Source organism: Ranitomeya variabilis, chromosome 1 (assembly GCF_051348905.1).
Source record: "Ranitomeya variabilis isolate aRanVar5 chromosome 1, aRanVar5.hap1, whole genome shotgun sequence".
Classification (NCBI taxonomy): domain Eukaryota; kingdom Metazoa; phylum Chordata; class Amphibia; order Anura; family Dendrobatidae; genus Ranitomeya; species Ranitomeya variabilis.
This window is the reverse complement of record NC_135232.1, coordinates 640,437,335-640,455,166: the sequence shown is the minus strand read 5'-3', so window position 1 is coordinate 640,455,166 and position 17,832 is coordinate 640,437,335. Positions and strand designations below refer to the sequence as shown.

General features: G+C 39.8%; 1 protein-coding gene across 12 annotated transcripts in view; it reads right to left on the bottom strand.

Moving 5' to 3' along the window:
* The window catches only part of NPAS3 (neuronal PAS domain protein 3), a 616,056-nt gene that overhangs the window by 12,858 nt on the left and 585,366 nt on the right, over positions 1-17,832 (bottom strand). For all 12 annotated transcript variants that reach the window (XM_077261116.1, XM_077261131.1, XM_077261123.1 and 9 more), the window contains 2 exons: positions 6,077-6,224; positions 503-618 (listed from right to left, as the gene is read on the bottom strand). In XM_077261116.1, coding sequence (XP_077117231.1) covers positions 503-618; positions 6,077-6,224 — 264 coding nt within the window. The remainder of the gene's footprint in view (positions 1-502; positions 619-6,076; positions 6,225-17,832) is intronic.

Genomic DNA, 17,832 nt, shown 5'->3' with positions numbered 1-17,832 from the left:
CGGAAAAAAAAACGCAAAAAAAAAAATGCGGATTTCTTGCAGAAAATTTCCGGTTTTCTTCAGGAAATTTCTGCAAGAAATCCGGACGTGTGCACATACCCTAAGAGTGGTCGTAACCATGGATACCTAAGCTACTGCAATGCCCTGCACATGGGATAAGCGACAAAGCTAACCAGAAGAACCATACTACATTTCTAATTGGAGGTATTTGCTAATATTATTATTATTATTACAGCTACTACATTTTGGGATATGATCTTAGAAATGGGAATACCCCTTTAAGTTTACCTTATGTAACTTCTTAGCAACACAGGATTCCTAGGCATGTGGTATACAAGAACAATAGCTGTTTTCCATCACATAGGCTTCTTGCATTACCTTTTTATGCGCTTTTTTAACGTGAGCGGAAAGTTCACATTTATGTTCTAGACTGAGGCTTTCAATACATTATAAATATGTGAAAAGCAGAATAAAGTAAAGAGAAGTATGACGATTGCGTTACCTGAATTATCCTTGGAGTCTGAATCCGAGTCTGAGGTCTCTGAAGATTCCGATGTCTTTTCAGGCAGATGTGGCAGCTGAGCAATATCCATTGGAATGTCCTTGTATTCGGGCAAACTATTTCAGTAAAAAAGCAATGTGAGATGTTACGGGTTAAATAGGAAAAGTTTTCAAAACGAGAAATTTTTTTGCTCAACTGGGAATTGTGCAAAAATGTTTGAAACTTTTGGCATTTGTACGCCAGCTTAAATTAGCTCCGCCAAAATGAGCAGAGCTGGAGTGGGGCCGAAACGGGACGGGGACCTGACCTATCCTCCTGTCAAACTTATCAAAAATACAAATACTAAGTCTGGCAGTGATTGGAGGAACTTCTCAAGCGAGGAGGTGCACGCCACAGGGGAGATGCAGCTAATTTACGAGGGGCGTTCATTAAAGATTTCCCCTGACCCACTTCTATTTATCACAGGACACTGAAACTGCACATGTGTAATGAGATAAGTCGCTATACGATACGTGCCAATTTGCAGCTCAGAACTGATAACGGTCTTGATTTCACAGGAATGTTGAAGTGATGTGAGGTTTGCTAACGGACCCAGTGGAATACAGAGAGGTCATCAAGTTCCTTTACGTGAAAGGCTGCACACCAATGGAGATGTTCGAAGAGATGAAGAGGTTTATAGGATGATTCCCCATTATATGATGTAGTCAAGAACTGGCATCGTCAATTCAAATGTGGTCGGTCTTCGGTGCATATAGCTCCAATTCCAGGGAGAGCCCACTCTGCTGTTGATGAACACACCATCCAGCAAGTGGAGGTGCCATTTTGGAAAATTGCCTCGTAACCATTTGCCACCTAGCCCAAAATGTCAAGATTAGTGTAGAGTCCGTGGTAAAAATCATCCAAGACCAACTTCACATGCATAAGGTATCCGCTCGCTGGGTTCCCTGGCTGCTCACACCTTTCCAGAAGCAAGTACAAGTCGAATGCTCTCAGGCTCTATTGACGATGTGCCATGGAGACCAGGAGGACTTTTTCAACAGACTTATCACACAGAATGAAAGCTAGGTCCATCACTATGATCCTGAGACTAAAGTCCAGTCCATGCAATGGAAGCATCATGACTCACCACCTCCAAAGAAGACACGTGCCCAACCCTCAGCAGACAAGGTCATGCTCACAGTATTTTGGGACCAGCACGGAGTAGTATTGATGGATTTCCTAGCAAAGGGTACCATGATCACTGGGGCATTCTATGCTTTACTGCAGCGGAAATTGCGGGAGGCCATCAAAACCAAGAGATGTGGTATGCTCACCAAGGGTGTCCACCTTCTGCAAGACAATGCACCCATTCACAACTCACATGTTGCCCAAATAGAAGCATGCTCCTGTACCTTTGAAATTCTACTGCATCCCCCTTATTCACCCGACCACGCACCATCTGACTTCCACCTCTTTCCAACAATGAAGTTATTTTTGAAGGGTAAGCATTTTCCAGATGATGAGACTCTGATTTCTGAAGTCACAACGTGTCGAGTTCTACAAGCGAGGTGTTCCCAGTTGCTTAAAGAGATGGGAGAAGTGTGTGTCCCTAGGTGGCATCTATGTAGAGAAGGAATAATAACTATGCCAAGTATCATTGCTCTCAGTCCACACGAAGTGGGTCAGGGGAAATCTTTAATGAACGCCCCTTGTATTAACTGGCGTGCACCTCTTAGTTTGGCACTGCGTACTCCACAAAGACTAGCACAGCGCACACTACGTGTAAAGAACAGTCTTCATGAATTGGCCCTATTGTTTTTTTTATCATAAAAAGAGCGCAAATAAGGTTGACTATAACAAATATAAGCTTATATAATATTGTATAAAAACTACAATATAGAATTAAAATTGTCAAACTCGGTCTCCAGTGAAGATTGCAGCCTATCGGTATTTTCCCACTAACATCTGCAGTAGATACTGGCTGCTGCACAGCTCTGACATTTGCAGCAAGTGGCACACTAGCTCTGCTCATTGTATTAGTGCATCTCAGCATCCAATGGTTGAATTTTAAAAAACCTGTTTTGCTATTTTTCTCACTTGATAAAGCCATGTATTAGCCTCTTGCTGTTTTGTGTGGCAGGTTGATACAGGAGTGCAGTTACTGGTTCCTTGCACCAGCTATGTAACATACTTATACTATGCACATGTGTGTTTATGTGTAACATACTTATACTATGCACATGTGTGTTTATGTGTAACATACTTATACTATGCACATGTGTGTTTATGTGTAACATACTTATACTATGCACATGTGTGTTTATGTGTAACATACTTATACTATGCACATGTGTGTTTATGTGTAACATACTTATACTATGCACATGTGTGTTTATGTGTAACATACTTATACTATGCACATGTGTGTTTATGTGTAACATACTTATACTATGCACATGTGTGTTTATGTGTAACATACTTATACTATGCACATGTGTGTTTATGTGTAACATACTTATACTATGCACATGTGTGTTTATGTGTAACATACTTATACTATGCACATGTGTGTTTATGTGTAACATACTTATACTATGCACATGTGTGTTTATGTGCAACATACTTATACTATGCACATGTGTGTTTATGTGTAACATACTTATACTATGCACATGTGTGTTTATGTGTAACATACTTATAGTATGCACATGTGTGTTTATGTGTAACATACTTATACTATGCACATGTGTGTTTATGTGCAACATACTTATACTATGCACATGTGTGTTTATGTGTAACATACTTATACTATGCACATGTGTGTTTATGTGTAACATACTTATAGTATGCACATGTGTGTTTATGTGTAACATACTTATACTAGGCACATGTGTGTTTATGTGTAACATACTTATACTATGCACATGTGTGTTTATGTGTAACATACTTATACTATGCACATGTGTGTTTATGTGTAACATACTTATACTATGCACATGTGTGTTTATGTGTAACATACTTATACTATGCACATGTGTGTTTATGTGTAACATACTTATACTATGCACATGTGTGTTTATGTGTAACATACTTATACTATGCACATGTGTGTTTATGTGTAACATACTTATACTATGCACATGTGTGTTTATATGTAACATACTTATAGTATGCACATGTGTGTTTATGTGTAACATACTTATACTATGCACATGTGTGTTTATGTGTAACATACTTATACTATGCACGTGTGTTTATGTGTAACATACTTATACTATGCACATGTGTGTTTATGTGTAACATACTTATACTATGCACATGTGTGTTTATGTGTAACATACTTATACTATGCACATGTGTGTTTATATGTAACATACTTATAGTATGCACATGTGTGTTTATGTGTAACATACTTATACTATGCACATGTGTGTTTATGTGTAACATACTTATACTATGCACATGTGTGTTTATGTGTAACATACTTATACTATGCACATGTGTGTTTATGTGTAACATACTTATACTATGCACACGTGTGTTTATGTGTAACATACTTATACTATGCACACGTGTGTTTATGTGTAACATACTTATACTATGCACATGTGTGTTTATGTGTAACATACTTATACTATGCACATGTGTGTTTATGTGTAACATACTTATACTATGCACATGTGTGTTTATGTGTAACATACTTATACTATGCACATGTGTGTTTATGTGTAACATACTTATACTATGCACATGTGTGTTTATGTGTAACATACTTATACTATGCACATGTGTGTTTATGGGTAACATACTTATACTATGCACATGTGTGTTTATGGGTAACATACTTATACTATGCACATGTGTGTTTATGTGTAACATACTTATACTATGCACATGTGTGTTTATGTGTAACATACTTATACTATGCACATGTGTGTTTATATGTAACATACTTATAGTATGCACATGTGTGTTTATGTGTAACATACTTATACTATGCACATGTGTGTTTATGTGTAACATACTTATACTATGCACGTGTGTTTATGTGTAACATACTTATACTATGCACATGTGTGTTTATGTGTAACATACTTATACTATGCACATGTGTGTTTATGTGTAACATACTTATACTATGCACATGTGTGTTTATGGGTAACATACTTATACTATGCACATGTGTGTTTATGTGTAACATACTTATACTATGCACATGTGTGTTTATGTGTAACATACTTATACTATGCACGTGTGTTTATGTGTAACATACTTATACTATGCACATGTGTGTTTATGTGTAACATACTTATACTATGCACATGTGTGTTTATGTGTAACATACTTATACTATGCACATGTGTGTTTATGTGTAACATACTTATACTATGCACATGTGTGTTTATGTGTAACATACTTATACTATGCACATGTGTGTTTATGTGTAACATACTTATACTATGCACATGTGTGTTTATGTGTACCGTATATAAACTCGTGACTGCATCTTAAAGGGTATGTCCAGTACTGGGCAAAACTGACTTACAAGCTTTAATGCTTTCAAATATAAGACTCTGCTGCTCAAGCGTTGCATCTTTGATGCTTCCTGACGGGCATTCTTTACCAAGCTGCAGTAGTGATATTCCAACTAGAAAATATGACTGCTGCAGCCAGTCACGGGCCTCAGTGGTCTTATGCTATCTACTCTGCATCAATGCGGAGGATAGTCACTGGTTACAGCAGTCAATTGTTGTAGAACGTGCAACGCTGCAGCCCTTTAAAAGAAGAGAAGTGGAAAAGCAGCAATGGAGAAACAGGCCCTTCAATGCTTACTAAGTTATGGTAAAGCATTACATGCCTGCTCAATAATTTGACTCAGTCCTCGTTTAAACAGTCTTATAAAAAAAAACACTACACTAAGCTACATATATACAGCGGGTGAAATAAGTATTGAACACGTCACCAGTTGTCTAAGTAAATCTATTTCTACAGGTGTTTGGCATGAAATTCTCACAAGATGTCGGTAACAAGCCATCCAATCCACACAGGCAAAGAAATCACCATAGATGTCCATAAATTACATGTAATAATGGGAAATGACACAGAGAAAAAGTATTGCAGAAATAAAGATCTACAATGTCATGGAAAGTCATGATACCAGTAATTAGAAAGCAATCCTTCACTTAGTGACAAATAATATCAGCTGGTTCAACTGATGGCCTATAAAATGTGCCACACAAGAAACATCTAATGAAGGGTAAAACCAGTGAGCTGTCTCAAGACCGTTGCAACCTTATTGTTGCAAAACATACTGATGGCATTAGTTACAGAAGAAGTTCTAAACTACTGAAGGTTCCAGTGAGCATTGTCAGGGCCATAATCTGGAAGTAGAAAGAACATCCTTTCACCATAGTCCAGCCACGACCAAGGCCTTCACTTTTTATGGCTTGATAAAGGCTCTGCATGGCCAAAACGTTGCATGTGAATCTCCTTGTGTACCAATAAAGTAACCTGAAGGAGGACATCTGGTGCCTTGGTTTCTGGATTTCTTGGTTTTTCAGTTAGGTGATGGGGAGATATAAAGCTTAAAATTACCTGAGGATATAGTTGACCCAGATGATGTTTCTCTCATTGGCATTTTTAGCATTGAATGAGATGGTAGCACAAGACTGGACCCAAATGTAGCCACCATTCTTCTGCATCCATCGGTAATACTTGGTTACACACTGGCCCTTGTTCAACACTGCAGAGAAAAGACACATGTTCAGCTCTTTTATTTGGCAGAGCAATCAATGCACAGATGAATCTGATATATTAAGAGGACTGATATCAGCAGAGTACTGATAGCCGCTAGCGGCAGGTGAGCTCCACCGTCACATAGCACTGCACTTACAGAACAGGAGAGTGCCTTCTAAGCGTTGGGAGTACAGCACTAAACTCTACTGCTATCACATTAAAGTCTCTCTCCGCCAGCCTCTTAGAGGTTATTTGAAGGTATTTGTGCAGCTTTGATCCCTGGGCTCATTTTGGGGGATTCCAGCCGGCCAGAAAATACAGCATTTTCTTTTCATCTTGTCAGAGAGAATTTACAGCTCTCAGATGAACAAAATCCCAGTCGGAGAGATGGGGTGGGGTGTTGGGGGGACCTGAAACCATGGGAGTTAATATGTGAAGACAGCATAGGGAGAGGTTTCAGAGATGGAGGAGAAAGAGGAAAGAGTGATAAATAGTGATGGTGTCATAGAAAGGAAAAAACATTGAGGAATATACTTCACACCGCAGCTAAAATCAGCAACACTAGTGTTGCCAGCGGCAGAAGTAGAACATTACTACAAGCAATGGCGAAGGATTACGACTTTATTGGTAGAACTCCCAAAAATGTTTCAATCGCTCGTCCTATTATACAAAATATGAATGGAAAACTGAAATGTAATCTATTTTTGTAAAAAAAAACTCAATGTGAATATAGAATAAGTAGCTTTGTGTCAAGTATGCAGTAAAGTGGACTTTTATTTGGAAGGCTTTGCTAATGGTCTACTGCCAAGAAGACACCATTGATATCGGTCCAACATCTAGATGAAAACATTCATTGAGCAGTTGTTACGTAAAGAGACAAATTGCAGAATTGTCATAATTGCACTAACAGGAACCAAAGATTATTCAGTTCCCGGAAGCCACACTACTGAACGAGCTACTGCAGATGCTGGACAGATCCCTTTCTAGTGCAAGGGACAAATTGTACCCAGGTCTGATAACTTCTAAGCATTTTGTTGCAGAACTCTTTCATTTCACTATTCAGGATATTTGTGAGAACTGCCATTGCACTCCCTGTTTGCCACGATATTAGGCTTTGCTACTTACGAAGCTATGTGAAGTCTGACTTTCCATGCTTATTTCCATATCAAACACTACCTTGTGTCTACAGTGCCAAGCCGGTGGAAGGAGACTTATAGGACATGCAATGCTCCTCTGAGAAATTAAATATGCAACTCTTCAGAGAGGAAGAGGACTAGAACTCTAGTGCCACCTTTTGGGGGTGACAATTATAAATGTCAATATCGACTCTTTAACAAATTTTGCTGTATGACCACAAAGCAAAAGGTCTGCTTTGGCTAAGTGAGGAGCCTCTGATGGGATCTAATGGGGAGTGTTTCGCCTTGTGAAGAGCATGAAGTTGGAGTAAGTAGACTTCTAGGCCATGCAATTCTCATTTCCCAGATGAGCATTTACGCTTGCTTGACACCCTCCAAAAGGAGAAACTTTCCCCTGTATGCCTTCTGTCAGTGGCCTCTCACCAAGCCAAATCTGATGCTTTGCACTGATGAAGGTCAAACACTCCAAAACATGTGCCTGCAAAGGAAGTGTCTATTTTGACTTCTTTATTCTAAGTTATCTGTTATGGATTGCTAATGGGTTAATATTAATTTTTAAGATTACTACCACCAATAGGTGACCCTAGAGTACAAGTACTCTTCCTTTCTGAAGAACTTGACCCAATATTGGACATCGCTTTCTTAAACATTATCATGTTTATGAAGTTAACGATGTTTTTATGATTTTGACACTTAACTGGTCAGCGGTTACATACAAAAAACCTGCAGACATTTTGATCATATCAGAAACTACCATCATTCATAAGCCTTGACAATATTATGGGCTTAATAGAAATATGTAACATGATTTAGTACAGGTAATGTGTCTGAAACTCTACCCACCCAAGGGTCACAAATGGGAGCATGGTTTTAAATCATATGGCAATGGGTGGGCAGAATTTGGTTGGTGTGTGGCCAGCCACTCAGCATGCTCTCACTCTAAATGGTTTAATTTTTCAATTAACACTTTTCCCTATGGACACCCATGTTGCTATGCCATAATAAATAAATCTAGTATTCATTTGGTGTTACTAGTCTGCAGCTAGCTCTGTCCTCTAAACCGATTAAGAAGGAAATTGGCCACGGGATGTCTTGACTAATCCACAGCATTGTTTTATAATTTTCACACATATTATATCTAAATTTCATCTTTGTAAATGATCTGCAGCTTCCATCTTGTTTCCATCCTGAGCTGGCATCCTGCATTTTAGTAAACAGCTGCATGTAAAATTCTGCTGGATTTAGAGCTGAAATTGGCCAACAGTTCTAGTTGTCAAAATAAAGCTGTACTTGCAGTTTGCTCCTGTGATTTGCATCCTGCTGTTCTGGAAGGAGGTAAGTCGATATTAAATCTTCTGATATAGTGGATGGCCATACAATTATGATTGCTGTTCTGCTGATAGGTATCTCTCCTGACTGCTCCCATATCCATGCACTGGTGACATGCTTGTACTCTCAGTAGAAAGGCATAACAAGATTTGACCCAAATAATGGGTCCAATGGAAAACAGATCCATGATAAAAAAAATTAATATTTATTGAATAACAATTTAAAGTTCACCCAAATACTGATCACTCCGACGCGCATTTCGCTGGAGGAAGCTGGTGGCAAAACGCGCGTCAGGGTGAGGGGACGCCGAGGTGACCTCCACCAGCAGAATCCGCACTGCCTCCTTACACTCAGGTAAAAAAAAAAAAAACAGCACTTAACACTTTATAACTTTTGGCATCACTCTGTCTTTATCACAGCGGGAAATTGGTACTACAAATCAAGATACATATCAAGGTGCGATCAATATTTGGGTCCCTTTACAATTTATTCATTTGCACTTTGCAAATATATGCTTTATCTGATTGGACCTCTTTACTGTTCATTCTATTGTACTACAGAACTATTTGGAGATTTCTCCATACTATTGAAAGACATAGTGTATTATTGCCAAACCATCATTTTACCTTGTGCTAGTAATCTGCTGTTTTACAGGGAATCGGAATTCAATACAATTTGACTTATTCTATTACATACAGTACAGACCAAAAGTTTGGACACACCTTCTCCGATTTTTCTGTATTTTCATGACTATGAAAATGGTAAATTCACACTGAAGGCATCAAAACTATGAATTAACACATGTGGAATTATATACTTAACAAAAAATTGTGAAACAACTGAAAATATGTCTTATATTCTAGGTTCTTCAAAGTAGCCACCTTTTGCTTTGATGACTGCTTTGCACACTCTTGGCATTCTCTTGATGAGCTTCAAGAGGTAGTCACTGGAATTTGTATTATGGCAAGAAAAAAGCAGCAAAGTAAAGAAAAAAACGAGTGGCCATCATTACTTTATGAAATGAAGGTCAGTCAGTCTGAAAAATTGGGAAAACTTTGAAAGTGTCCCCAAGTGCAGTGGCAAAAACCATCAAAAGCTACAAAGAAACTGGCTCACATGAGGACCGCCCCTGGAAAGGAAGACCAAGAGTCACCTCTGCTTCTGAGGATAAGTTTATCAGAGTCACCAGCCTCAGAAATCGCAGGTTAACAGCAGCTCAGATTAGAGACCAAGTCAATGCCACACAGAGTTCTAGCAGCAAACACATCTCTACAACAACTGTTATGAGGAGACTTTGTGCAGCAGGCTTTCATGGTAAAATAGCTGCTAGGAAACCACTGCAAAGGACAGGCAACAAGCAGAAGAGACTTGTTTGGGCTAAAGAACACAAGGAATGGACATTAGACCAGTGGAAATCTATGCTTTGGTCTGATGAGTCCAAATTTGAGATCTTTGGTCTTTGTGCGACGCAGAAAAGGTGAACGGATGGACTCTACATGCCTGGTTCCCACCGTGAAGCATGGAGGAGGACGTGTGATGGTGTGGGGGTGCTTTGCTGGTGACACTGTTGGGGATTTATTCAAAATTGAAGGCATACTGAACCAGCATGGCTACCACAGCATCTTGCAGCGGCATGCTATTCCATCCGGTTTGCGTTTAGATGGACCATCATCTATTTTTCAACAGGACAATGACCACGAACACACCTCCAGGCTGTGTAAGGGCTATTTGACCAAGAAGGAGAGTGATGGGGTGCTACGCCAGATGACCTGGCCTCCACAGTCACCAGACCTGAACCCAATCAAAATGGTTTGGGGTGAGCTGGACCGCAGAGTGAAGGCAAAAGGGCCAACAAGTGCAAAGCATCTCTGGAAACTCCTTCAAGATTGTTGGAAGACCATTTCCGGTGACTACCTCTTGAAGCTCATCAAGAGAATGCCAAGAGTGTGCAAAGCAGTCATCAAAGCAAAAGGTGGCTACTTTGAAGAACGTAGAATAGAAGACATATTTTCAGTTGTTTCACACTTTTTTGTTAAGTATATAATTCCACATGTGTTAATTCATAGTTTTAATGCCTTCAGTGTGAATGTACAATTTTCATAGTCATGAAAATACAGAAAAATCTTTAAATGAGAAGGTGTGTCCAAACTTTTGGTCTGTACTGTATATTCTATTCTTGTTGTTTTAGTTGCCACCTCTAAGCGTCCCCCTTTCTGTGACATCTCTGCTTATTTTAAAAATGAATTTTAAATTGTTATTCAATAAATATTACGGTAATTTTTTTATCATGGATCTCTTCTCTATTTGACCCGTTATTTGGTTTGAATCTTGTTATGCCTGTAGTTTATGAAGTGCCTACAAAAATACTTGCAGATTTTTTTATTTCATTAATTCTCAGTAGAAAGTACAGTATATATTTGTGTTACTTATATAGCGCCATTAATTGCAGCGCTTTACAGTTATTATCACCACTGTACCCATTGGGGCTCAGAATCTAGATTCCCTATCAGTATGTCTTTGGAGTGTGGGAGGAAACCCAAGCAAACATGGGGAGAACATACAAAATGCTTGCAGATGTTGTCCTTGGTTGAATTGGACCCCAGCGTTGCAAGGCTGCAATGCTAACCACTTAGCCCCCGTGCTGCCCTACACAGTTGCTAGCAGTTTGTGTGCTACCATACACAATAGATGGTTGGACAGCACCACCAAAATTAGTAGCTTGAACTGTATGATTTTATGGACCCATTTATCCCTTTGTGATTATGGAATCCCTCCACACTGGTTGCATGTGCGATTTCCATTTTGAGAAAAGCTGCATTACAGGAGACTTGTTGCTCTGAGCTATAAGTCAGAACCTGTGCTAGAAAAATAATACAATGTACTGTGTACGAAGTTAAAGGGAACCTGTCACCTTCCCCCCCCCAGGCGTTTGTAACTAAAAGAGCCATCTTGTGCAACACTAATGCTGCATTCTGACAAGGTGGCTCTTTTAGTTCTGAGTGCTGTAACCGCAGAAATAATGTTTTTTTAAATTTGTCCCTCATACCTTGAAATAGTGCTGGGGGCAGGTCTTTCCCCCCTAATCCAGACGCACCACAGCCGTCACTCATGGCCTCTTGGCGCCGCCTCCTCAGCATTATTCAATTGTCCCGGCACACTGTGGGGCTGGGAATCTTGGGCATGTGCAGTACTTATCTGCGGGCTCTCCCTCATCTCCCTCCGCCTCTTTCCTACTGTGCAGCGTCAGAGGAATTGTCAGATATTGTCAGATTCCTCTGACGCTGCACAGTATGAGGAAGGTGGAGGGAGAGCCGCAGATAAGTACTGCACATGCCCAAGATTCCCAGCCCCGCAGTGTGAATAAATCAGAAGAGACTGCGGGGCGGGATCTCGGGCCGTGCGTCCACGCAGGCGCAATAAGACATCAAGTGATGTCAGTGGACGGGCAGCGCTAACTGCGCATGACCAAGGCATAAGATGTCTGCGCAGGCGCCGGGACAATTGAATAATGCTGAGGAGGCGGCGCCAAGAGGCCATGAGTGACGGCTGTGGTGCGTCTGGATTAGGGGGGGAAAGACCTGCCCCCAGCACTATTTCAAGGTATGAGGGACAAATTTCAAAAAAGGTTATTTCTGCGGTTACAGCACGCAGAACTAAAAGAGCCACCTTGTCAGAACGCAGCATTAGTGCTGCACAAGGTGGCTCTTTTAGTTACAAACGCATGGGGGGGGGGGGTGACAGGTTCCCTTTAAGAAATATATAATATATTGACCCCTGATGAAACATTTGTGAAACGCGCGTTGGGTGTTTGGTGAGTGAGCATCTATCGCACTTTAAGTGATTCCACTTTTGGGAACCACTCTATTTTGGCACTTTGAATTACTGTGTGGATGTGTATATGTCATACCATTTTCTTATTAACTATTTGTATAATTATGCACATCTACATGTGCTCTCTGTGTTTATTATTTTATAATTGGGGCTCCCTCATTGACTCACCCACCATTTTGTTGTAGTGTCTTTTAATAAGTTCATTTTTAAAATAATAAACAATTGTATATCCTTTAGTCTTGCCACACATTTATTGATTTTGGTTTCAAATATATAATATGAATACCAGACAGAAAAATAAACCAGGGGATTAGTACAGAAATTGGGGTGCATTTACACTGCCCAGATATTGAGTAGAAGCATTGCAAAGAAGGGCCAGTGAAAATAGCCGGCCAATTACCTAACAAAGGAGCATTTTGTCAGATGAGGTTGCTTAAAAATGATTAGTTTTGGAAGCACGTCATTCTTTGTAAACAGGACATGTGCTGCCGTGAACAATGATATTTTAGGCACACAGATCTATCATATTAACAGTCATGTTAACAGTCAGTCACAGTTATGTGCCCATAGAAGTCTGGTTTCCCTCTATAAACCGAATGATAAATAATCACAGTTTGGCAACTATGTAGCCAACAGGTGATTGTGTGAATGTACCCTAAGGTGCAGTACAAACTGATATGTGATTAGTTGGCGGTGGGTTATATCATATTAAACATGTGTGGAAAGAAATCATGACATTTTAAAATGGTTTGGATAGGTTATCAACATTAGATTGGTGGGTGTCCGAATCCTGGCACCCCCAAAGTTCAATTGTTATTAAGTCCCATGGTGGCTGGATTGATAAATATTGGAGTTGAACAGCACAGCTCGTTTTATTACGTAGCGGAGCGAATAAGAACTGTACATCAGCTCCTTTTCATTTTAGTAACAGCTGAACTGCAGTATTCGTCAGCGTCAACTACAATAAAATACAAAAAAACAATACAATAAATGAAATAATGAGTGGGCATTATAGGTGCACATCATTTTGCTGGAATGTCTAAATGGGAATTCCACTTTCAAGAAACTGTGCATAAACCAGCAGTACAAGCAAATATAAGAAACTTTGTAACTTATCTCATCAGGGAAATCAGCTTTCTTTCCCAGTTATCAGATAATTCTTCTCCTGCCACTTGAACTCACCATTCACTTCTACCATGGTGAGGTGTCAGGTTACAGAGCCTATTAAACTCTATGTATGAAGAGATGCAGAAGAAGTGAGGAAAAACAGAGGGAGATACAGAAAGATTGTGCTGAGCTTTCCAACAAGTCTTTTATCTCACCCCAAAGCTGGATTCACATCTACACTGATCACTACTGCTTTATAATTTCCTTCATGCTACAGCTTCTCACTGTCTGCTAAGGAATGAACAGCAGGAATCCCTCTTTGTGTGCTGTGCTGTGTATGGGAAACATAGCAGAGCCTGCAAAGGGGGAAACTGGAGAAAAGGCCGAATAATATAATTGCAAGATGGAAGGTTATTTTTCATGTACACACCAGCCAGCCTATTTTGAAAAGATACTTGACAGTACAGTAACCTTTTAAATGCCTGAAGCTTGAAGAAACAAATCCATTCATATCTGCTTATGGTAATTGAGCATTAAAACATACACAAAATAAATAAAAGAAAAAATTGTCTGCAAAGTAAAGTGAGTTTGTGCACATTGCAAAACACATGGTTAATGGCGAGTCTTTGCATTGAGATTTATATGTTGTGGGTCACATATGCATTAATGAGCATGATGTTTCATTGCTAGGATGGTAGTCGGTATCACTGTACAATGCAGCATGTTCAGAAGAACATAATTAACCATGAAATTACATTCCTGTGTCTCACATCTTTTTAGAGAAAACCGCAAGCCGAGGGCAGTTCCTTAATGTCACCAGGAGGGGGCAGTATGTCATCAGCAGCCCCATGTCCCCTTACTGTGTCCTTGTCTCTGTCTGTCTGGAATAGAAAACCTTCTAACTGCTGTAATAAATTTGGCTAAATTAGTGGTTAAATGGTTATCTCAAGTAATATGTATTTGCATTAATCATCTTGCTGTAAAGCAAAGCTGAGGAAGGCTCCGGAGAAGGCACTAAATTCATATTGTCCATTTAATTGTGGCTAATAAGTGCTACACAATATACAGTGTGCCGGGGAGAGCGGGGAAAAAAGACAGGAGGAAGGGGGTGCAGAAAAAAGCAGCAAAATCGGTAACGCAAGTTGACCCCACAAAAAGATAATGCATAATGCATATATGGACACAGTGTTCAGAAAAGTCTCCGAATAAGTGATATGTGCTGTGTGTCCTGCACAGACTAGAGCTAGTCTATCATGGAGGACGGTGGCATGTTGGGTGGAGGATGGAGTTCCATGCCTTTACAATTATTCATTGGCATCCTCCATTCATAGTTTAGAATTTTCAATAATGAAAAAATGTGGTTACTCTACTGTCAATCACATACACATTAAGCCTCATGCACTATGGCTGTTTTACAGCTCTATGTTGTAAGGAGGCAACCAAAGAGAGATGCATGGTGTCCTACAGTACATTAAGAAGACAGGACGTAGCTCCATCAGATGCTAGAGGAACTCATCCTCCAGAGGAGATGATATCCACCAGACTGAGCTGATGGAGCTGGAAAACAGAGCCGCAGGGGACTCTATGTGCGACAACTTAAAGCCTACTGCATGATGCCTAATGGTGGATTCACACAAGAAGATTTTGTACAGGTCCACCTGTGTTTTCATGCCTCTTGTCTTCGTGGTATCTGTTTTTTTCTCAAAGTGGCTGAAAGCAAAAGTTTTCTTTCATGCTGGAACAAGTGTAAAGTTTAAATGGCATGTTCGAAAATCAGTGATGGGCCTGGTCTTTCCAATGTTCCACCTTATGAGGTTGAGCATCAACGCACACAACACTACTATAGGCTTTAAGCTTGGTAGGACCACGACTGTTCTCTTCATTGTTTTTTTGTGTAAGATATGAATTCTGCTTGGTGCACGGAGCTCAGTGGGTGCCAAGAAATATTGCATGATGCCTGGCTGCGTTGTTGTTAAAGATAATTGAAAATAGGTTCTAAAAATCCCATTAATAAATAGCAAGGGACCATGAGGCTCCTGGTCACCAAAGGGAGAGCATCTTGTAGTTTAACATCAGGGCTCGTAAACATTACACATCTGCTCTGTATGGAGAAACTTTCCTATATATATATATATATATATATATATATATATATATATATATATATATATATATATATATATATATATATATATATATATATATATACATACATATACACACACACACAGTTGTGCTCAACAGTTTACATACCCCGACAGAAGTTTTGTATTCTTGGCCTTTTTTCAGAGAATATGAATGAACATCAAAACTTTTTCTCCACACATGGTTAGTGTAATCAATCAAAGAACATGGAGCATAAGAACACTAACAAATTTCAAGAATAAAAAGATTAATTTTATTGATACATATTAAAATATACAGAATACAAAGACAGCCTCAATGATAGGCAATCTACAAATAAGAGGAAAAAAGTAGGGAACCTGCTAGCACAGCAGGCAAAAAAATGGACCAAAAAGGAGTATATGTTGTAAGGGTTCGTCTGGCAAAACCAACAAAAGGGGAGAGGAAGGGATAAATAATAAATTCCTAATTATGTCCCAAATTAAACCGAGGACCAGGCTCTATACATAATGCCCTGTGGGTATCACCGCCAATGAGATCCCTCAGCACCCCCTGCACACAACAATAAGTTGCCAACACTCACCCATCATTACAAGTATCAACGGTCCGCCTGCTGTGACCCCTTGACGCGCGTTTCGCGTAAGTGCTTCTTCAAGAAGGTTAGTGGTTGGGTGAAGCCATTTATTGTCAAACTACTGTGTTTTCTCTTTTTAAATCATAATGACAACCCAAAACATCCAAATGACCCTGATTAAAAGTTCACATACCCCATTTCTTAATACCGTGTATTGCCCCCTCTATCATCAATGAGAGCTTGAAGTCTTTTGTGATAATTGTAGATGAGGTTCTTTATTTTCTCAGATGGTAAAGCTGCCCACTCTTCTTGGCAAAAAGCACCCAGTTCTTGTAAATTCCTGGGCTGTCTAGCATGAACTGAGCGATTGAGATCTCCTCAGAGTGGCTCAATGATATTGAGGTCAGGAGACAGAGATGGCCACTCCAGAACCTTCACTTTGTTCTACTGTACCCAATGACAGGTTGACTTGGCCTTGTGTTTTGGATCGCTATTATGTTGGAACATTCATGTGCAGTTTCTAGGCTGGTGAGTGCAAATTTGCCTCCAGTATTTGCTGATATCATGCTGCATTTATCTTTCCTTCAACTTTGACCAAGTTTCCTGTGCCTTTGCAGTTCACACATCCCCAAAACATCAGCGATCCAATTACAGTATGTGCTTTACAGTAGGAATGGTGGTCCTTTCATCATAGGCCTTGTTGACCTCACTCCAAATGTAACGCTGATGGTTGTGGACAAAAAGTTCAATTTTGGTCTCATCACTCCAAATTACCTTGTTCCAGAAGTTTTGAGGCTTGTCTCTGTGCTGTTTTGCGTATTGTAGGTGAGATACTTTGTGGCATTTGTGTAGTAATGGCTTTCTTCTGGCAACTCGACCATGCAGCCCATTTTTCTTCAAGTGCCACCTTATTTTGCATCTTGAAACAGCCACACTGCCAGTTTTCAGAGAGTCCAGTATTTCAGCTGATGTTATTTGTGGGTTTTTCCTTGCATCCCGAACAATTTTCCTGGCAGTTGTGGACAACATTTTTGTTGGTCTACCTGACCGTGGTTTTGTTTTTACAGAACCCCTGATTTTCCATTTGTTAATCACAGTTTGAACGCTGATGGCTGGCATTATCAATTACTTGGATTTCTTTTTGTATCCCTTTCCTGTTTTATACAGTTCAACTACCTTTTCCTGCAGATCCGTTGACAATTTTTTTGCTTTACCCATGACTCACAATCCAGAAACGTCAGCGGCTGGATGAAAGATGCAAGAGTCTGTCTGGATCCCAGAAACTCACTCAGCTTTTATGCACACACACTGATTACAAGCAAACAGGTCACAGGTGAGGATGCTACCTTTAGTAGCCATTCAAACCCATTTGTGTCAACTTCTGTGCATGTTATCAGGCCAAAATCACCAGGGTATGTGAACTTTTGTTCAGGGTCATTTGGATGTTTTGGGATGTTAAATCCAAGCGAAGTGGTTACCGACGCTGCTCGTGCGCTCCGGTCTCAAGAGTGCAT